Raw genomic sequence first — 23,333 nt, forward strand, 5'->3', positions numbered from 1 at the left:
CTTTCAGCTTATAATGCGTCACGGACGCAGGACGCGTAGCTGGCAAACATAATTATGTTTATGTTTTACGTGGTAGGGCCCCATATTAAGTATTGAAACGGGCCCCCTGATTCCAAAGGCCGCCTCTGTCAGCAGGTGTGGTGAATTCTAAATCTTCTCTCACATCACTGGTCTCGTAGCTCTGACACAGCTCTGCCACTCTTAAATGTGAAAACGAGCTTGGAAAACAGAAAGTTTTATCCCAACTCAGGATGTGTCTCGATGGTTCACTGCACACATCACCACAAATCAGCAAATGTGCAACACAACAGTATTTATCTTTGTTTTTCACCCATTTATTTTTCTGTCTCCTTATGGACTCCAGAGAAGATGGAAAAATACATCATGATTTTGTTTGTTTGTTTTAGGCCATGTGCACCACTACCCCATTTTCTAAATAAAGCTAAAAGCATTTGTCTTTTTTTTCCAAGTTTTGTTCTTGTTGTTTTTCTCGAAACACTCTAAACACACTGCACTGTGTGTGAGCAAGTTATGTTGCATTACTGTCATGTCTTTCTTTTGGCTAGACATGTATTTTAATCGACATTTATCTTCTGTTAGCATTAGCTATTCTGCCATTAGCTGTTAGCCTGTTAGCTCATTAGCTAGTGAGTAAAAAAGTTGCTAACACACAATATTTGTGTTTAGAGTGCATGTAGAAATTAAAACTCACCTGGAGGAAAACATTAATTCTTTTAATCTTATTTAGAACATGGGTTAGAGGTGCAGCTCAGCCTCTTGTGGCCGACATTAATAGCCCACTATCACGACAAAAAAACTATTCATCTGCAAAAAATGTGGAACTGTGAAAGATCATTCCAGCAAAGCCTTAAAAGAAAAAAAACAGTTCTTCAGTCAAAAACACAGGAGAATAAACACTCTAGGTCAGATTCAGGAAATGGATCACCACATGTTTTTTCTCCCTTGCCTCTCAGAGCTTAGATTTCGTTTTAAATTTACCAAACAATCTTTTACAAGACAAAACAAAACCAAAAAAGGCATTGTCACATTTCTTAAAAGTGAATATAGAAGTAGAAAAAAGCAGGAGTACATACTCAAGTTTACCTGTTCTTTTCTGCACATTACATTTTTGTCATAGAACCTTTTAAAAGGGATAGTGCACCCAAAAATGAAAATTCAGCCATTATCTACTCACCCATATGTCGAGGGAGGCTCAGGTGAAGTTTCAAAATCCTCACAACACTTGTGCACACATGTGAGCACGGTCTGCAGAGAGGCTGTTAGAGCTACAGGCTACAATGAGGCTAAAAACAGAGTTCAAATGATGTTTTTCCAAACAGCTTTTTATGTCGGGGCTTCAGGACACTTGGATCACTACGGACGAGCAGTATGGAGATATTTTGTGCTTTCAATCATGTTTTTTTGGACGTTTGAATCTGGGGCGCCGTCAGCCTCCATTAGGTGGAGTTGTGTTGCTACCCCCTCTCCCCTTGGATTTCCGCAAGTGTTGTGAGGACTCTAAAACTTCACCTGAGCCTCCCTCGGCATATGGGTGAGTAGATAATGGCTGAATTTTCATTTTTGGGTGCACTATCCTTTTAAGAGCAATTTGAATCCAAACAGTGTAAAAAAAACAAACAAGTATTTTATTTTATAAACAAACATCAGCAGAATAAGTATAGCCTATATTTTGAATTTTGAAGATTAGCAGTGCTAACTAGTAAATTTAGATAACAGAGCAATGATTACATTTCTCAGCTGCTAGCAGGAGCAGAAGACTTTTATTAGCTGCCTTCTCACCTTGTTCTTTTTTTAATTGTCCATACATGGCAGAAAAACCTGATTTACCCTCGAACATTTCACTCAACTAATGATATATGACATAACTGTAGATTATGATGAAAAGCACAATTTAAAAAAGTATATCCTGCCTGTTGTGACTTGTGTTAGACAGACGTTATACATTCAGTGGTGCTGGTCAGACAGACGCCGCAGTCACATCTCAGGGCCACAGGGTAGGTGTACGTGGCGTCGACGTTTGGCAGGCAGTTGGGCAGTTTCACAGTCACCAGACGGGTCTCATTGTAGGTGCAAACACGCTGGTAGGACTCAATGAAGGGAGGGTCGAGGACGGGCTTCTGGAAATACAAACAGATAAAAAAAAAACCAATCATCTTCATAACTTTTCTCCTAAAATGGTGATTATGAGTAATATAAAAATATTTGATGATGTTCACTTTGGAGGTTAGCTCTGACTGTGTCATTATTTTCTACAGGGGGCTTTCAGGTGATGGAAAACTATTGTCAGCTTGTTGCTCTAATTAGCAACATCTTAGTTATGCAAAATAGCTAATTCATCTAGAGAGAGTTTGAGCTTTTGCTGGCTTCATGTTAAATTTTACCACCAGCTGGTTCCAATACCAATCTAACAATGCCAGTTCAGTCAAACTCAAGTTAAAGTCAAGAGGGTTTGTTTGCTATTTTTTTTTCTCAAAGACTCATTAATATTTCCATCAATATGTGGGATGTGGTACAACCTTAAAATTGGAACATAAATCCACATTGTGTTGGTGAAGATTCTCAGTCATCCAGGTCATGGTAATCGTAAGTGCGATATCGTAGGCAACTGGACTTGCTTGCGTTTAGCTTGAGAGGCGAAACATCTTCAAGAAACGCAAACAAGTCCAGTTGCCTACGATATCGCACTTACGATAAATCCACATCCTTAAGAACTAGCAAACATGATGAATGCATTTCCTGTCTCATAAAACATGAGAAACTCATACTGTAAAGATATTGTCACTCCCAACTTTCCGGCAGCCTGGTCAGTGGCCCTATGCTTCAAACTGTGACGCTCTAGGTTCCCCTTTAGCATCAGTTTTTAATACTCTGGGACAGCGTGTCAATTTCACATGCTACAGTATCTTTTCGAAATAAACTTTGTGTTCACAGGAAACAAAGGTTTCCTCACCAATACTACTTTAGGTTTAGGCGACAAAACTACTTGGTTAGGTTTAGAAAAAAGCCAGGTAAGTACGTTTGTTACGTGACATAAGTAAATTATGTGGCGTATAATGTTAACTGTAATGTAAAAAACTGTGGGAAGGTGAAATTAAGAAGTCCGGGGTCTCATTTATCAAACAATGGGTAGGATCCGTACTAAATATGTACGTACGAACAAAAGCCAAAAATGTCGTGGGCCAAAAAATATTTCTACAGTCAGGCTTCCACCTCACCATCTGTGTCACCAATTTCCTGTCTCCAAAATGTTCGTAAGCATGGGTCAAAGTTTCTCCCATTAAGTCTGTTTTTATACATCACAACTTTTGCATGTGAAGTGACGTACGCCTCTTTCAGGCCTCGTTTTGTGCGTATGCTGTGTATATAAATGATGTGGTGGTGTTTGTTTGACCCCTCACAACACCACCCTCACACCCTACGCAGAACTTCTCTCTCTCTCCGTATGTCATTGCCGCTGAAGGCTTACAATGGAGTTAGTTGAAAGCGTGGTATGTCTCCTACAGACGCTAAAGGGCGCCTTGTGCGTCAGAATGTGATGCTAAAGGCTACTGACCAAGCTGCTGTGTTTGACACTCTGAAAATGTGAATGGGCTGGAAGTGTTCAAGTCATTTTGCAGTCCTGTTCTTCTCCTTTTTTAGTGGCCTTTACAGCTCATTACATCCACCACCTGTTGATATTCAGTACCGCCCTCTGCATTGTCAAATCACCTCAAGGCATGGCATGTACATACAGGCTCAAGTGCCTTAAGAGCACAACATATACACAATAGGAGGACCCACTCATTAGAACATTTCTCTCCAGCACCACTTATGGTCAAAAACTTTACCAAGAAGAACCTTTGTTAATTTTTTCCAGCTTCAAACCAACCTACAGTTTCCTATGTCACAGTAACCAGAAACAAATCCACCTTATTAGCTTCTTGTTTTAATATGCTGGTGAACCTCCATTTTGTTATGAAGCTGTGTTTGAAGGGATGTTTGTGTCACATCAGCAAAGCTTCTGTTAATTGCTAGTAGTGTTTGTGTTCCAGGAATTTAATCTTATTCTGCTGATGCAGTTATTAAAAATCCTCCATCATAGCTTGAATGCACAGAAGGTAAGGCTGTAATTAGAGACTGTCCTGTGACCCCCTGACCCCCTAACTGTCTGTCCTACAGACTGGCCCTAAAGCAGGACATCCACTGCGTTCTGACCTCCCTGTGGGGGAGAGCAGACACAAAGATGAGTCTCCTCCCCGAGGGGATCCAAAGAGTATCACAGAACAAAGCTCAGGCCTCGTGCACGCACACCAGCCGCACTGCAATAATAAAGCAGAGAGAGTCATGAGCCTCCTAATGCCTCCTGTCACTGAGCACAATGTACCAGATGAAAGTTGAGATTTCAACGCATTTTTTTGTAATCAGTATGCGGCGACTTATGAAATCCAATTGTGTCATTTATGCACTTGAGGCATTGTTAAGGAAACTGCTGCTGTCACTTCAATCTCAGGATTCCACGCTGCTTTCCATTCTTGCAGAACGTTAACTCAATTTCAGTGCTCGCTGCTCCAAAAGCCTCCTGTCCTCCTCCATTCTCATGCAAGATTTATACTTCACACAGCCGCTCATTACTATGTGACAAAAATGAGATCTGAGTCACTTATTATAAACACAGAACTTGTTTTTCCTTTGACAGCTGACGTGCATATGTGTCTCTATCTGTTCTGATATGTGTCCGTCTATCTACTGTATCCGCCTGCAGCTGGATCCTGCCTGCACTCGCAGCCGACCTTGCACTGACCTCTCTGTGGAGGGAGGGAAGCGAAAACAAATTTTCTCCATGGGGATCACTTCTCTCTCTCTCTGTATCTATAGTGTTTGTCTGGCTGTCTGTCTCGGTGTATTCATCTGGCTGGCTGAATCTGCATTTAATCCATCTTTTTCTTCTTCTCCTCATTCTTTAAATGTAGCCTGATGGAAACAGCAAACTGTTGTCTTCTGTGTAAAGTTGTCAGCTTTGTTTACGTCACCTCTCACATTTACACTCCTCTCCTCCTCTCTGTGTGTACAGTACAGTAGCCGTCTCCCAGCCGCTCACCTCCCAGGTCTCACAGCGCCCCCAGCAGGCGTCCGTGGTGATGTGCAGCCCCCCGCAGCCAGGCTTCCTGGCCAGGAAGGTGAACTCCCGCACGGCGCAGCCAATGAAGCGCCGCAGGTTGACGGCTGACGCCAGGTGGGGAGAGTGTGGCTGCAGAGACATCCAGAGCAGGAACCAGCACAGGAGCAGTCCAGGCCTCCTGAGGCTGGGAAGCAGCAACAAAAGCGTCTTTTTACACGTTGTGTTTTCATAGTTGAAGAAAAGATGGATTTAAATGAGAAGCTTTATAAGCTCCAGGTTAAAAGAACAGGTGCAGAAGAAGCCAGAAAGGTATCTTGCTCAAGGACACTAAAGCAGGGCAAAGACTGAATCCCAATGAGCTTGGGGTCTGGGACTAAAAGAAAATAAGTAGTCAGTAATATTAAGGGATGGACAACAATATCAGCCAATATCGGCTTAAAATAAAATATCAGAATTGTCCAACATGCCAATTTCTGCCAATATGACTGACAACCAATATATTTATTTTTTTGAAAAAGAGCAAGACGACTGGTTGTTCTGCAGAATTAAGCGTGATCAAAACCTTGTGTCAGGTGCTCATGAAGAACAGGAAACAACAGGATACACAGAAAGATAATCCAGGCACTCCAAAAAAGTAGAAAATGAGACAGGAGGTATTAAACAGCCTTTACTGAGGTAGCTAAATCATTAAGAGCCAACATGTTTCAACCACTGCAGATCTTCGTTGGGGCTTCAAAATCTAAAAGTTTTAGATCCGTTTTACAGATTTCTTAAACCACCACAAAGTAAAACACCCACTGGCTTCCATTGCTAAGCAGCTAGGAAGACTCAAGACCAGCTACTGCTATTGAGGTTCAGCATAATTTCAAGGACAAGGTGCCAAGCAACAGATGTGTTTCACACATTTTAGTGGTTGAAATGTTTTGAAAACAATTTTTATTTGGTATAGAGGCTTCACATTCTCACAGTTGGAGAAGAACTGTTTTAGGCCTACAACACTGATGTATAAAAATGAAGATGTTCATATTTATATTTATTAATTTATGTTTTTGTACAAGTACTTAAGTAGAAGATTCGTCAACTCAACATTCATCCTGTGAACTCCAGCACAGTGTAATAAAAATAGGTTACAAGATCATTAATGCTGTGTACACCAAATTCCTACTTAAGAATAGTAACACCAAAAAAATGTTGCCTCTCATTTGTGGGGTTGCAGCAATACACTGGTTTCAAGGTATACAATGATATAAAAGTTGACCATTATCGTACAATATCGCAAATGCAGCTGGACGGAGAATCTCCCCTTTATTTTAGATATTTTCAAAGGGGAGACTTTTTACACATGCCTCCATTAAATCAACAAAATGGTTTCAAGTTTCAATTATAGTTATAAAATGTTTGTTTAACCAAAAATGACCCTTCCCAGCTGCCATTCTAATGATTACTCACTGCTGAATCAACATTAGATGCAATGTCTGACTCACTGTTAAGTTATGTTTGATTTTGATATAAAATCAATGTTGTTTCAATGTTGTTTCATAAACTGTTAACGTTGTTTCAATATTGTTTCAATGTTGAAACAGATCTTTCTGAAATTTCAATGTTGAGACTTTTGTCAACCTTTTTACATCCATTAGAATTAAACGTTGTTTCAATGTTTTTTTTTTAATGTTGAAACAACAACTGACATAATTTCAACATTGAAGGTTGTTTGTGTGCCAGCTAGGTTCTGTTTTCATTCCTTTAAGGTTCATTCTAATTGATGATAATATCAATTCTGTAATACAGTGATACCATGAAACTGCAATATTTTCTGAGATGGTTATCGTACAGTGAAAATCTCATACTGTTGCAACCCTACTCATGATGAATGATGATGACAGCTGGAGAACAATTAGATACGACATAGGATAACAGCTTTACAGGATCATTCTTTTCTTGGCAACTATCATGTTTTTCACATATGATTTTTAGATATTCTATCATCTCAAATGGCTTGAAAATTATGTATATAGCTGCTGTAAATGAGGAAGAAAAATCTCAGTGGGGAAACATGCCCCAGAACCCCCTAGATGTGGGCTGAGCCCCAGATGTTTACAACATCTTGCTTTGCACCTGGGTCAAAGGTTATTGGTGACCTTGGAAACAGCATTTGGGGAAAAAACTCTCACCACAAGGGGCCATTTAGTAGCTGTCGATCACATTTCTCACAAAAATATCATGTTCCATGAAAAAACGTCATCTACTGCTGAGGATCCAACCTGCTCTCACTCCACAGTTGTCAAAATCTAGCGCTTGGGCAATGACTTGGTCGCCGTTATGGTGTAATGGCGCTTGGTGGCATAGGGGGAAACATGATGGGACAAGAATGATAGTTAAGGCAGCGAAAGTCTGAGTAGGGCTGGCGGATGGGTCCAGCAAACACCAACTTTCACCCGGGAGAGTGGTGTTCGCGTCCCGTAAGATTATAAAGTCAAACCCTGTTCTTGTTTCCTAAACCCAACCACGTGCGTTAGTTTTTGGAGGGAAAAAAGTCAATTCACATTCTTGTTCTGACGTAGCACGTTTATATTAAAAGAGACTGTATGTAACAGGCTGAACTTGATGTCAACAACCAATGCACCCAGGGTACCTTGCACATTGTATCTGAGCATGGAAAGTCCGTGACCAAACATTGATATGTGACGAGGTCGGAGACAGAATGTGTTAGAAGCTCAGGTGATAACGATCAAAAGGTCCAGAACAGCTACTAAACTGACCTTGTGGTGAGGTTTTAATCAATGTAACCAGGACTCTGTAGAGAGCAGTAAAACTGAATTCACTCACCATTGTGACTTCTTCCTTTGCAGGATCATCTCAGCTATGACTCACAGTTGCTGTCCAGCAGCCAAACACAAGGATCAAAGCGTTGACTACTGAATATACACTCAATACAGTGAAGCACAGAAGTTTAAGTGCTGGAAACAAGCAGCTGTTCTCACAGTTCAGGCCAGTATTATCAGCTCTGAAGTCACTCTTTGTCAGCGTGGACGGCGAACATGAACCTCAGTACTTGTCAGTGTGTGCTCCTCAGACCTGAACCACCTGCTAATGGATCTGACAGCACAAGCCAGGGCTTTTTATCATCATGTGTCCTGCCAATCAGAAGCTGAAGTCCTCACCTCAGTCTCTCCCTTCCCCTGACTCCCCAAATCCCCCGGAGGCCCTTCTACCTGTCGCTGCCCATCTAGCTCACCTAACAGCTTGTTCCCACTCCATTAGCTTGATTAAGGCAAAGAGTCTGCCTTTTTGTTCGTAGTCATCCACACGGAAGAAAGGGGAACAACACACTCAAACACAGTGCTACCTGTGTCTACTCCCACTCATCTGAGCTCAATTAGCTGGCTCCAGAGACAGACCCTGCTCCTGTTCTCACATGCCGACTGTAATGACTTCACCCCTGAGCTCCAGCACCGCTGCCACTTTGTCGCTTACTTTTTCGTTATGTCTCTTTTTGTTTCCGGAGACATTTCCTCACGCATGCAGAGAAAGCTGGCTATTACTCATGCCATGTCTTGCAGGCATTGTAAAGCTTCACTTAAGACAGAAAGGATGCATATCGGAGGATGCGTCAGGCCTTGCAGGAGACAATGACAGAAGGAGAAAAGAGACGTGAAGAAAGGGGGGAAGAATTGATTTGGGTGAGTAAGCACCTCATCAAGAAACTACCATCGTCAGAGCCCCTGCGGGCAGCGTGTGGAGCCACTGGAGCAGAACTGCTCTCAAGCAGTTCAGGAAATAAATCTTTAAAAGTGAAGTTGAAAGTTGAGGCCAAGCAATTAAAGTTAGATTAGAGGAAATATTGAGGAGGATGAGCCGGGGACAGGTTCACACTCCTCTCAGACACCGTGTCCTCCTCACAATCAGGAAGACTGGAGACTATTAATGAACAATGTGCAGGGTGTGGAATCACAGAATGCATGTAATTGGATAACAGTGGTGATTACACTGGGGTTAATTGTAATCCAGTACAAAGGGAGTAAGCCTGGATTTCCACAATCCTGCTTTTGTGTAATTATTCGCGGACTGCAAATGAAAGATTTTAGCTCCGTTTTTTGTCATACTTCATTAACTCTTATGGGGAAGTTTTCTGCTTAATTTAACTCGCCCTGAGGGGCGTAAGGGCAATAACAGGATTCCTAATACTTCAGCCAAGTTATATGTATTTCACTGTGAGAGGATCCTTTCAGTGAGCACATGGAAAACTTAACAGGGAAAGAAGTGAAGCCAAAATGTGACCCCTGGAGCTCGCTGATATCAGGACACATGGTCAACAAAGTAATAAACTAATCTATAGATAAGAGATAGATTAAATAGTCCATGAGCCAAGGGGCTGGTTGGGCCAATTTGGAGGGACTGTGTCACATCTCAAATTGCAAATGAATCAATAAAGTGTTGGAATGAAGAGTCCTTTTCAGATGTTTTTTAGTAACACTAATGTAGATGATGATTGTGAAGATTAAGGTAGGTTGTTCCAAAGAGACTGTCTTCTGTATTTCAATGATTAAGAGTCCGACAATATGGAAGATAAAAGTCCTCAGAGTGTCTTGTGGACTGTGTGTGAATGTCTGAGGAAGACTTTAAAAAGTTTTTGAAAACGTTAGGCAAGTCACCACCAACTGCCACCGACAAAAGTTCATTGTTGACGTTTGAATCTGGGGCGCCGTCAGCCTCCATTAGGTGGAGTTGTGTTGCTACCCCCTCTCCCCTTGGATCTCCGCAAGGGATGTGAGGACTCTAAAACTTCACCTGAGCCTCCCTCGGCATATGGGTGAGTAGATAATGCCTGAATTTTCATTTTTGGGTGCACTATCCCTTTAAGTCTTCTCCTTAAGGTTTCCTTAAAATGTTCACTTAAGTATTCGTGGTTTTCTCCTTGTCTTTGTCTTATTCTTAAGGAATCCCTAGACTGTTGCACAAAAGATCTTAGCACAAAGCACTTAAGGTAACTCTGACTCTATCTTAACTGCAACATGGCTGAGTTTATGGTGATAAATGAAAAAACTAGCACACCTCCAGAAGAGTATTCTGCGACCAGGAGAACCCAATGGATACAATTTTGATTTTACACTTTAGATGTGACAGGATTAATTTTCGTCACAATTTCTTCCTACAATCATTTTCTGGTATTTGGGGATCAAATTTATTTTGCAGTTTGTGCTGCTTATGACTGTATTCTTCCACAAGTGTAAACTTTTTCCTCCTCTGACCAATGTGGTTTTCTTGTCTTCTTTTCTTCTGCTTTTTTTTTCACTTTAACTATGAGCTAACTTTGTGAGACAATAACAGGCATCACAAGCGTGAGTCCAAACAAACCAACAATCTCCATGGAAACTTTTAGCACTGTAAAATCTCTTTCAACACAGTAAATGAGTTCACGTTTCCCTTAACTAAGAAACCATATTAAAGGAGTCTGTGCAAGGAAAAATAGTGTCATAGAGTTTTGTGAAACCAGTCCCAGGTCTTTTTGAGTACAGGGGGCACTCTTAAGGATCTTTTTGACTCTGTGGTGGCATCAGCCATCTTCCATGAAGTCGTAAGCTGGGGCAGCAGCATCTCGACAGCTGACAGGAAGAGACTCAAAAGATAAAAGCCAGCTCTGTCCTGGGATGATCCCTCGACCCTGTGGAGGTGGTGTGAGAAAAAAGCTATGATCCTTTATGGACAACATGTCCCACCTCATGCAGGACACTCTGACAGCAGTGGGCAGCTCCTACAGTGACAGACTGCTTTACCCACTGTGTGAAGGAGAGATACCGCAGGTCCGTCATTCCTACTGCTGTCAGACTGTACATCCAACACTGCTCCTAGCAGACCACACGTACGAGAACGGACTACTGACAATCAATCATTATTACTTCACTTGGCACATGCAGTAATGTGAATCCAGACATTCAGCTGGTCTATTTATTATATCTTGCTTTTAAAAAAAAAAGAAAAAAGAAAAAAAAAGTTTACAATCATCAGGTGCAACATCTGTGTGCTACACTGTGCAATATCTGTACCCTATATAGGTCCCTGGACCGCCGGTTTGGAACCACTGCATTCGAGGACTGCACAGTTTGCATGTAGCTTCCTAATACGGGCATCCAGACACTCTTGAAACACTGGGAAAATCCTATTGGTTATTGCAGATGTCACCAGCCTGACAGTATCATGATGTTGTGCTGACCTCTGGTGCTCACTTGTGGTATTGATACTCACCAAAAATAAGTTGCAGCAGTTTAATCAGTTCTTGCTGTGATGACTTCCTGACTTTCTAATTTTGTTTCTAATGTTTTAAAGTTTATTGGAACTTGTTCTCTTGGTTTCCAGCCAATGTTATATTTGTTTTAGATTTTACAGTTCATAATGTGGTGTGGACACCAGGTCAACACCAAATGTGCATACCTAATTTGGAGCTGAGTAAATAACACAACAATAGAAATATTTTTAGGTATACATTACCGCCTGAAATGCAAGGTAACTGCTTCCCAACCAGTGCCCCTGCTGCTGCTTCTGTTGCCTCACCAATATTTAGAAAGCAAGTTCACACAATTTTGTGTCCTTCCTTTGTCACCTGTAGAAGCTCGGTACCCATATTCGCCACCATTTATTTACTGTAATTGATTTTTATTGACAAATATTGGATAGTTTTTAAGAGTATCTGAGGAAAAAAGGTTCAAATTTAGTCTTATATTTTGCAAATATAATCTGTCAGGCCATGGGAGCTCCATGCTTTTCTGAGCCTGTGTGAACTCTGACCTCTGTGTCAGCTCCTCAGCAATCAGAGGCACACTGAGAAACATATGGATCATAGGTGTAGCACTTTAATTTACTTTGAGGTTAACAGCACACGCAGGCACCAACATAAACATGCCTGGCACTTTGAAACAGAAAATAAAAATATTTGGCTAGAGCTCCTTTAATGCATCAATTGAAATAATAGGTCACAAGCAAGGTCATTACTGTGAATCCAACTCAGAGTCAGTGGCCATCAAAGGGACAATAACTTTTAAACATTTTGATCACCTGGTGTAACTAGAACTTTGCAACAACCATTTTTGCCACTTCACAACTTTGACATAGATAAATCGTCTATACAAAAGTTGTGAGGTGGCTTGCATGCTATATATAGCTAGTACAGCAGTGGCTCTCAACCTTTTTTGTGCCAAGGACCCCTTAATTGACACCTATCAGGTCATGGCTTTTAGATTTAGCTTCAGGGCGCTCCATCTGAAAAAAATATTTTGGTTGTTAGATATGATTAAGATTGAAATTCTAAAGTAGTTACAGTGGAGGAATTGAATCAGAGTAGTCACTCTTGACTTTTACTCACACTGGGCTCACTTCTGTAGTTAAATAGTGAAAACAAACTATTTTCCATTTTTCTGGGGACCCCTTGAAACTCCCTCAAGGACCCCTGGGGGTCCCTGGACCACTATATTAGAGGACTGCACAATTTGCATGTAACCCCCTATTGGAGGCACCTGCATCTGTCCCTTTTGGGGCGGCAGTAGCTCAGTACATAAGGACTTGGGTTGGGAACCGGAGAGTCGTCAGCAAGGCACCCAAACCCCCAACTGCTTGGTGTACCTGTCCATAGGCAGCCCCCCCTCCTTGACACCTCTCCACTTAATGCATGTACAGGTCTTGATTGTGCATGTGTGTGTATTTCTGGCCTGTGTGTATATGATAACAGAGTGAAAAAACCCTCAGGAGATTAATAAAGTATATCTTCTATTTTTCATTGCCATCGTGCTTACAGTTTCTGCTTAAATTGTGTCACTTCACATTGTGTCGCTTGTACTCCCAGAATGTTCTGCCCCCGCTTCTGGAACTCTCCCCTACAACATTCATAATATTGACTCCATTTCCACTTTCAAATCCTGTCTGAAAACACACTTTTTCAAGCTGGCATATTTGGTCTGATTTAATGGAGACACACATATGGTGACCTGCACTGATGATGACTTTATAAAGATGATTTTATACGTAATATTTATAATTATGATTTTTGTCTACTTATTTTAGTAACCTTTATTGTATCTTACAGAATCGTTTGATTTATGACCTATGGATACATTGCTGCTTGTTTTTTTAAGCTTGTGTTGTAGGGTGTCCTTGAGTGCTTTGAAAGGCGCCTATAAATAAGTTGCATTTATTATTATTGTTAATGATAATGCCTGAGAGAATTATTTTACAATACTACTACTACTAATAATAATATTTGTGTAATAAATTTCAGTTATTTGTAAATCCCTGAAATATATCTGCAAAAGCACTGCTAAGAGGTGAAAAACTGCATAAATGAATAGAGCTTGAATGTCCTAACCTATTTATAATTTACTGTATGTACTTGAATGTATTTTCAAATTTTGAATGTTTTCTAAATATTCTATTTTAATCATTTGTATTTCTTTCACTCTCCAGACACACAATGATTTTATGATCAACCTGCCTTGTTTGTAAAGTTGTTCAAGAAAAGATGCGCATGCGCAAACGATTCCCAAACGGCAATGAACCGCCCTAACGTTGAGTTTTCATGGTACAAACCGCAAATATATGACAAAATGAACGTTTAAAATTTTAATATGAAGTTGTTCCATACGGCACAATGACTTTTTTAATTTCAGTTGCCTCGGTTGTGTCAGGCAAACCGTTTAAAATGTTTTACAACGCTTGGACGGGACAGGTTAGCTAACTTGGTTGAAGATTAGCATTTAGTCAGCAATGGCTACACTGATAATTTAGCGTCAACGTTAGCTAGAAGTTTCCACACCGCCTACCGAGATTAAATGGCGTTTGTTTCATTAGCGGTTGGATAAGAAAGAGAGTCTTAGTTAGCTATCGTTAGCTGTTTCAACTGACACCGCAGTAAGCTAACGTTTGGCTAACGTTTATGGCTAATTAACGTCAGCTAGCATAACAGGTGCGTATTCACGGCAAACTAAAAGACAATGTTAGCTAATTTTAATGTCACTTGCCATAAGCTAAACACAGCTAACCATATTTTGTGATTTAAATTATTGATTTGAAAGTGATATTGTGGAGGATAACATTATATTAAGCTAGCTAGCTAGGTTTATGTCCCTCTTGAGTTGCCGTAGTGCAGAAAAACTTAAGGTGACATTTTGCTGTTGTAGTGGGTTTTTGCATTTGAGTGTTTTGGTGTTTGTTGTTTGCTTATTTATTCAATTAGGCCAACTCAGGATGCTTGGCTACTAGGGTTTACGTTGGTTACTGGTCATATGGCGTCAGAGCCTGCTTTCCTAACAATGGTCTGTTTTATAAGTAACCTCAGTCTTTGTCTATTTCTTTTATCAGTATGTATAGTTTCCATTCTGTTGCAGTCTTTATGAATGAACGAGAGGAAACTGAAGTTCAGGTTGCCAGGTTTGGGATCAGTTCCAGAGTCAGCTGACATTAAACCTCAGGGCCTGAAACCTTTAACTCAGGTGACAGCCGCCGGTGCCAAACTGGAGGAGGGGGTGTGTGTGTGTTGAACCCTGGCTGGTTTCTATATTTAGTCTCCCAGTGAGTTTTTTTTTTGTTGCTCGGCCCCCGGTATGGCTCTGGCTTCTCCGGTGACAGTCCGGCCCGGCCTGGAGCTCTGCAGGCTGCAGATCTGTCAAACTGCGCTTCAGGTTTCATCTCCACCAGCTACTACACAGCAAGATCTGCGCTTCCACTTTGGAAATCACTGTCCAGACCTGCATCTGTGCTGCACCTTTCATCACCAAAACGCACTCCTTTTCTGCATGTAAGTACCACCACCTTTTCAGATCTTTATATTCACTTGAAATTTAGACTAACGAATAGTATCTGCAGTTAACGCACTGGCTCTTGGGTGCGTCATTTGAGGGTTAGGCTACATAATCCAGCTGTAATTGATCCAAGACCATCGTGATATTGCTGTCACCCCCTGTTTCCTCTGCTGTGTGTGTGTGTTTTTTTACAAGAACCGATTTCTCATTACAGTCTTGTTAAACCTGCAGGGCAGTCGCTTGTTATGTGCTTTATTAAAAAGTCCTCTAGTCTTCCTCAAGGACTCATTATATGGCTCAGCTGAACTGATCTGAAAGCAGCCGTACGCACGTGTTCCCTGCTGCTATTTTTGGGGCCCTGACAGCTTCATAACAGCGACACTATCTCACATTCCTGCAGTCACTTTGTAACACTTGATAACATACAGCAGTAGTCTAAAAACTGGTCAAATGTAAAATAGTAGTAATAACTCATTCTAAATGTGTTGACATTGAAATAGGATATGTTAATGTCATGTATTTTGCATGATGTCAGAATAATTGCATGGTATTATAATGTATTCCTTATTTTCCCTTGAATATGACAACAAGTTTTGTCACAATGTCTGAAATCTAATCAATTCTAATGACATTTCCAGTTTAATTTGAAGGGCATGTTGCTGCACGGCCCCTCCTTAAACTGGCTTCAGACTTTGTATTATGACGACTGCTTTGACAAAAATGTCATAAGGAGAAAACACACCTTAAGTTTTTAATATTTGAGACTGAGAATCACATTTTAACACTGACGGTTTGTCGATGTTAGTTTTTATTTGGCTTCCAAGTTTATGTGCTCAGAGACATGTGGCTCTCAAGTGATTTCACTCAGCAAAACTGTTGAGCATTATGGTTTGACAGTTTGAAATTAGGCCACCCTGCAACACTTTTTTGAAAGCCATAGGGCTCAGCATACCGCTGCAGTGTGTCTACTCCTGTAACTACTACTCTACACTGTGTGGCTCTTCCATCTCAGGTCATTGCAGTTACTTCAGTGTAGTCCTGATGTAAGATGGAGGAGAATATTTAAATGAATAAACTTGGTTTTTGAAGCTCACGCACCATAATTTTCTCTGCACCACCATGTCAATATATATATACATATGTTTGCTGGTTTTACTGGTTAAAGCGTTTGTGTAACCATTGGTTTATGGTGGAAATGGTGGTGTTATGTTGTCAGAGGGTATTCAGTATGTTTACCTGGCAGACTTTTAAAATACATTTAAACATGTTCATCTCACTGAAATCGTACTAAACTGTACTTCTCAAAGTCGGACTAACACACCAAGATAATGCCATTGGAAGTCCAATTACTCCTGCATATAGGCCGGGAGCCAGGTCCAGACCTCATGATGTTCTTTGCTGCCTTTTTTTCATTATTATTTTCTGTAAAGCTTCACCTTGGGCCATCATAAGCTGATAACGAACACCCCCAACGCTGTACAGTTTGGTCTGAGGGGGCTCAAAACCCCCTTTTTGGGACGTGTCTCTGGCAAAATGGTGTATATGCAAATTTTAGGGCATTACAATGGGTTAGGGTAAATTGTCATACAAGTATGAAATTTGGCAAGGAGTATCCTGACACAAAGGGGAAAGTAGCAAAGTAAGATTTTAGGGCTTGCTGTTATTCTGTTTCAAAATATCACACACAACATCACAAAAAAACAAAATAATTACTGTCTCTGTTTGACAAATTCTCATCAAAAATGATTACTTTTCATCACTTTGTGTTTAATGTCACTGCTTCACTTGCACATAGAAAACTTCCCAAGTTGATAAGCTTCAAATTGACCTTTCTGTCTTCAAAATTACACTTGCTTTGGCCTAAATTTGTTTCTGTACTTCAATTCAGAGAAAATTGAATTTTCAATCACCAGCCTTCCAGAGAATCTACTTGCCAGCAATGTAAACCTGGGTGTGTTGAGTTCACCAAAGTTTTTTGTTAGAAATGTACAGAATCAGTCCCCAGCATTTACAAACTGGCGGATGCTAACTTGCATATGTTGGGAAAGTGTATATACATATGTAATGCATACAGTCAATCGGACCCACAATGGTCTAGGTGCTCTGCACATCCTCCACACGTTCCGCCCCAAGCTTTAGCCCAGAGGTTGAATGGCAAAATGCATAACAGAGGAAGAAGCTGGCGACACCATGGTAAAATCTACATCCAGAGTCGTGCATTAAATTCTTCGTAAATCCACACCTCTGAGCTGTTACAGCAGATGACACAACACTGACACAATCCACCTGTGTAGATCATAATTATAGTGACCCGAGAATCATTCTGCTAAGCACACTGGATTAGAAATGCATATCATGGCATGCATGGTAGTGTGACCTGGTTTGATTGGTGGCATGCGGGGGATCTCAAAGGTTAGAGCAACACGCTGCTGATCAGAGGGTTCACATCCTGACCGTTCAGGAAAGTCTGGATAGAGGCTGTGACTAACGCTTGCTTTTCTGAAAGTGACGCAAAGAAATAAAGGAGTGGTGGTGACCTTTGGGCAATGTCAGTTGATCAATCCAAACGATCTGCCTTTGTATGTCTCTGTAAATCCCAACCCCTATTGCCTTAAAACATTTTTTTAACTCTTTCTGCTGTGGCTCTTTTTGGAGTGTGGGAAGTGGCACAAAGTTTTAGTTTCAATCTTTGGTGTTTATTGGCTGCCTTTAATTTTTAGATAAATGTCAGTAGAGCAACAGCTCATCCAGGAGCTGCAGAAACCACCAGAGATCATGCACGTTTAAAATGCCATGACACTGAAAGTCTGCCTGCAGGATATTTGTCCCAAATTAACCTCTGTGCGTTGTGTTCTCAGTGAAATGAAAGCAGATTGCCTCTCCCTTTTGCTATTATCATATCTTCCAGGGTGTGTCTGTGAAGACTCTGTGTGACAGGTTCAGCAGCACAGATGCTATTGATTTATTATTGCTTAGGCTTAAGCAGAGTACAAAGACCTGCTGGAAGTCATTTAGAGAAGACTAATGAGAGTGTTGTTGTTGCAGTGTGAGTCATGACATTGATGCTTAGAAGGAAGCATCCACAGAGAAAGCACTTGTTGTCAAACCTGAAGCTGTGTGGGAATGTGGTATATGTGGTTTCCACAGGTGTTTGTTTACATCTACTGTAAAAAGTGTGGATGTCAAGAGTGTTTGTCCCAGTACTTCACATCAGTTCAGCAGTAGTTCAGCTTTTATGTGTTTTTGTTTGTTTGTTTTTAAACACAAATACTATCAAATGCCATATAGACTGGTAGTAGCAGGAGCAGTTTTTCAGTCAGACAGTGGTCATATTAGACAAGCTTTTGTTGGCAGGGGACTTATTTTGTTTTGGTTTGCTCTAACCAATCAGAAGGAAGTCAAATTCTTTGAAATTTCTTGGTTATGAATCTGTAAAAAAAAAAAAAAACTAACTAGGAGTGGGGCAGGGTCCGAAAATTACACCCGCCAAGCGCTAGATGCTGGTAGATTTTGCGTTGGACGAGTAAATCTCAGCTGGCTATCAGCCACACTGGTGGGTAAATATTTGTACCAAAAAAGTTTAACTAAAAAGAAAACATGCTGAGAGTCTCTACCGCGTTTTGGTGAAATTTAGGGCGCTCCTAGGCTACTCTTCTGCTGTCTGATTCCCACGTGAACGCATCTAATTGGTGCTGCAAAAACTGACCGTCTTCAGCGCTCCTAGTTTTGGGACACAGTTTACTGTATGGGACATCAGCTGATCCGCTAAACTATCACTTGCCGCCGGTGTGCTGCTAGCTAGCATTGCACCTATACTCATGAAGGTTATGAAAACATAACATGGAGGCTCCATACTCAGAACCATGACGGCAAACACTTCAATGCCTCCCACATTGTCAGCAGCAGCGCATTAGCTTTACTCCTTCCATTCTTACCTTGAGCAATAAAAGCCAGAGACATGTACACTACATTGCTTCATACCACAGGAAACTTATTCACATACTGAGGCTGTAATGATGAGTTGCAGGGGTGTAGCAACAAAATTCTGGGCCCTATGCACAAGCAGACTCTGCCCCCCCCCCCCCCCCCCCCAATTGCAATTTGGGGGGCAAATTGCATTTGGGAGGGACTTATCATACTCAAAAACTCATGAAACTTTGCAGACATATCAGAAGTGGTGAAAAATTTGATATTTTAGGGGTTGTATGCTTGGTTGTAAAAAAAAAAAAAAAAAAAAAAAGGCTCAGTACAAGATTTCGATGAAACAGCCCCCAAGCTAAGCTAGTCGTGTACCGCCACAAAACAGGAAGTACTTTACAACTCCAACATACATTGTCCAGTCTTCCTCAAATGTCACAGGATTGATGACAGTCCCGCCCTGAACATATCTATAAGCCAATATTTGGTTTTACATATAGCGCCACCTACTGGCAACAGGAATTATGTCTTTTCAGACACTTATTATTTCTGATTTATCTGAAAGAGGAAAGAGGAAGTGGTACAAAATGTGAAATATCCAATCACAATACCTACATTTTGCAGTGTGTATCAAATCAGCCCCCAAGTATCATGGTAGTATTGAAGTATGAGATAAGCATATCGTCCCAACCTTAATAATAACTGACATAAAATGACACGTGTAGCTGCTGCAGTTAGTTGATCTGGCCTGTTAACTAGGCTGACCCGTGGATCTTGGAGGTGTGAACATTGATTGAATGCATCACTCTTGCTTTCTCCTCCATCATCATCCCCACAGGCTAGTGCTATAAATAATAATAATAATGTATAAATAAATACATGCACAATTACATTTAAAAAGCATGTAATTCTTGTGTTGTGGCTTCATGTCGTTCCCCCCTCCCTGTGCTTTTTCCACAACAGTGCGCTCCATGTTTCACTGCCCTCTGCCTTGTTGCTACAATTAGAGCTGACCGAAGAGACTTGTGACTTTGGCTCAGGGAGTCTCTGTCATGGGCTCTCTGTTTCTGTCTCTTGCCCCTCTGTATGCTCGCCCTTCATTCTCTTCTAACTCTTACTTATAGTCTTATTGTTACTCTCTCCTTCTTTTTCAAACCATCTCTTATCTTTATCCCTTTAGGTTCACATCTCTCTGCTTCACTGACTCATTCTCTTCTCCTCTATTCTGCTGCATTTTTCCTTCCTTGACTTTCTTTGTGCTTCATCCTCTCTTGATCTCTTTATCTGTCTTCAGCCGTTGGGTCTGACTGGTCTTCCTCACTTATTCATTCCTTTGTCTCTGCCAGTCTTTCCCATTCTCTTAGTTAGTTTTGGAAGTATGTTCCTTGACATTTGACAAATATAACAAAACATTACAAGTACGAACAAAGTGCTTTTTATGCAGTGATATCCACGATCAATAACCAACCGATGACCTGATGGCAACAACTCAAATTCACTACAAAGTGACATGTGATCTATCACTGGGGGTTGCTTGCCTTTTCCACACCAGTCGTGACTCACAGCAGTGTACAACAACCTTTTACAGTTTGTTTTTGTTAGCTACACACAAAGAAGCTGCAGTCTTTTCCTTCAGATGATATCTGTGTTTGAGTCCTATGACAGTTTCCTATTAGTTAATCTGTATGAGTTTTATTTGGACTCCCACTACCCTCTCTGTCTCTCACCCCTGTCCACTGACTCTCATCTCTCCTCCCCCCTCTCGGTCCGTCCACAGCTGACATGAAGCCTTGGGATAGCTCAGATGCCGTGCTATAGTGGTTTAACCCCCACATACACTCATGTAATTCTTCGTATAGCTTTATGTCAATGTGTCCACGTGCTCACATTAATGTTAGAGGGCAGTGGTTCACGTCTTGCACGTGTTAATTACTGCAGCAGTCTTGTGTAGAGGTTCGACAGCGGCATGGGACTAACCTCCGACAAACAGTGTTTGGAAATACTCCACAACCTCAAGGTTTTGTTTGAGTGTTTGAAGGCCAGATGTTTTGTCAAATGTGGGCTAATCAAGTTATTTAATTAACATTAATAAGTCTTTGACGTTGTTTGCTACTAATTTGACTTATTGAATTTATTATCATTTAGAAAGATGGTTGCAAAATACTTCTTCAGAAATCTAATTATGCTTTGACAGGAGAAAGTTAAAATGAGGTGACATTGTTTCATAATTGTAGCTAGGCATGGACCAAAATGAAAATTTCATGTCATGATAAACCTGTCCAAAATAATTGTGATTCATTATATTAACCCAAATCAATCATCAAAATATGCTTAAGCTCTTAAAATGCCATCGAATGGCACTTACTAGGAAACGTTTATCTTTATTGCATCACAGATAGGATGTGCGTCTTTTTATTAGTGAACACAATTTTTAGTGAAAAACAGTCATCCATAATAAATGGGCCTTCAGCCATGGTGACAGGTTTAGAATTTTGGAATTACTGAAGAATGTGCCCCCTCCTCTCAAAATAAATGAGGAAATCAATATGGGACCAGTGTTTCCCACAGGATTTTGGGAAACTATTTGGGGGGGGGGGGATTTTGAACATTGTAAATTGAAATTGAAATGAATTTGTATACAAAATGTACAGAAAGGTAAAACCATCAAGTTTTGAAAAAGTATTGCAATTTAATTTTGTCTTTAATGTTATTATCTTAACTTATTATCTTTGTAATATGATTATCTTATATAATGTTATTACTATCCTAAAACATTCTCCGGGTCCTCTGTAACTCTGCAGGACTTATTTCCACCCTGCCCAGCAGCAGGGTGTAAATATTTTTTACAGTTCGCACACACTTATTTTTAGTCGAGTGAAACGCTTGCACTGTCGAGCGCTGGATCTGACAGCCTGAGCACATCGGCACAAAACGCTACAGCGTTCGAGATATTATTTATATCATTAGAAGTCAATACTTTCGGTAGCCTAAATCTTTTATTTAGAAACTATGGCGGGTCAAATTAAACTATGGCGGGCCGCCATAGTTTCGTTAATTAATGGGAAACACTGGGGACTGTATGTTAGCATGCTAGACAACTTTTTCAAATAATTCCTGAGGATATCTATGATTTTCTCCAAAATGGAAATTTATTCAACTTATTGCGCGTTTTTAGCACAGTCTGCAAGAAAATTGTATATCATCTAGGGCTGCACAATTAATCAAAATATGATCCACACTGCAATACCATCAAGTACATCATCCAAATTGCAGGAGCTGCAATTTTTATTCCTCAGTGCCGGCAATAGCTGAGGCGAGAGGCATTATGTTTTTGGATTGTCTCTCTGTCCATCCTTCCATTCGTCCCATATTTTTGAACATGATATTTCAAGAATGCTTACATTTCTTTAGATTTGGTACAAATGTCCATTTGGACTCAACAATGAATTGATTTGGGCGCGTCGGTAGCGTAGTGGATAGTGCCGGCACCCCATGTACAGAGGCACTGCCTCACTGCAGCGGCCGTGGGTTTGAATCCGGCTCGCGGCCCTTTGCTGCATGTCAGTCCCCATTCTCTCTCTCTGTCTCCCCATTTCACCCTCGGTCCTGTCAATAAAGGCAAAACGCCAATAAAAATAATCTTAAAAAACAAAACAAAACAATGAATTGATTTGGTTTTGAGGTCAAGGTCAGTGTGACCTTGCATCCGTCTTGTGAACGTGATATCTCAAGAATAACTAAGAATAACTGGCACAAACATTCACTTAGTTTCAACAATGAAAAACTGAAATGCTTTTGGTGGTCAAAGTTCAAGGTCACTGTGACCTTGCATCCGTCTCCTCTTTTGAATACAATATCTCAAGAATCTTTTGAATTTTGTTTTCTTGAATTTGGCATAAACGTCCACTTGGACTCAAAAATGAACTGATTGGAATTTGGTGGTTGAAGGTCAAAGGTCAAGGTCACTGTGACCACACATAACATGTTTTTGGCCATAACTCAAGAATTCATATGCTAATTAAGACAAAAGCTCTCACATGTCTAATAGAATAAAATTAAGTGATGACATCTTATATCAAAATGTCAGAGGTCAACTTTACTGTGACTTCATAGCATTCTGCAAAAACACTTTTCTGCCCATTACTCAGTGTCATACAGTTTCTCAGGAACAGAAGGAGAGACTTTTGGTCAGATACTGAATTGCTGACACTCATTTTGGATACCCACCTTGAAACTGTGCTGATTGTACAGATCTTCTGTGCTGCTGGGTGAAGATGTGTGTGAAACATCCATGTTTTCACAGACGTGGATGAAAACTGTAAGTGCAAGTGGTGCACAGAGGCATACAATTGCTAGGCAGTAATTTTGATAAAGGTAAAATGTGTCACAACATACCATAAATGAAGCATTGTAAAGAACGTAAAAGAACGTGCTTGGTTGGTACATTTTTTCTTTTTCTCCAGTGAAAATGAAATGCAAAAATGACCATTCCTGAAATCATAAAATCACGA

The 23,333-nt window shown here is 40.6% G+C and overlaps 2 protein-coding genes across 2 annotated transcripts in view; one reads left to right on the forward strand and one right to left on the reverse strand.

Annotated features, from left to right (window-relative positions):
* Positions 1-1,588: 1,588 nt before the first annotated feature.
* gphb5 (glycoprotein hormone subunit beta 5) lies at positions 1,589-8,366 on the reverse strand. The gene is made up of 3 exons (XM_033643592.2): positions 7,946-8,366; positions 5,099-5,303; positions 1,589-2,138 (listed from the first exon to the last, which is right to left on the reverse strand). Exons 1-3 carry the CDS (start codon positions 7,972-7,974, stop codon positions 1,947-1,949), a joined length of 426 nt encoding a protein of 141 aa, XP_033499483.1. The 5' UTR covers positions 7,975-8,366; the 3' UTR covers positions 1,589-1,946.
* A 6,363-nt stretch (positions 8,367-14,729) lies between these two features.
* The window catches only part of syne2b (spectrin repeat containing, nuclear envelope 2b), a 220,340-nt gene continuing 211,736 nt past the window's right edge, over positions 14,730-23,333 (forward strand). The window contains exon 1 of the mRNA XM_078175419.1: positions 14,730-14,900. The gene's annotated coding sequence lies outside the window, so the exon portion shown is untranslated. The remainder of the gene's footprint in view (positions 14,901-23,333) is intronic.

This window comes from Epinephelus lanceolatus, chromosome 15 (genome assembly GCF_041903045.1).
Source record: "Epinephelus lanceolatus isolate andai-2023 chromosome 15, ASM4190304v1, whole genome shotgun sequence".
Lineage (NCBI taxonomy): Eukaryota > Metazoa > Chordata > Actinopteri > Perciformes > Serranidae > Epinephelus > Epinephelus lanceolatus.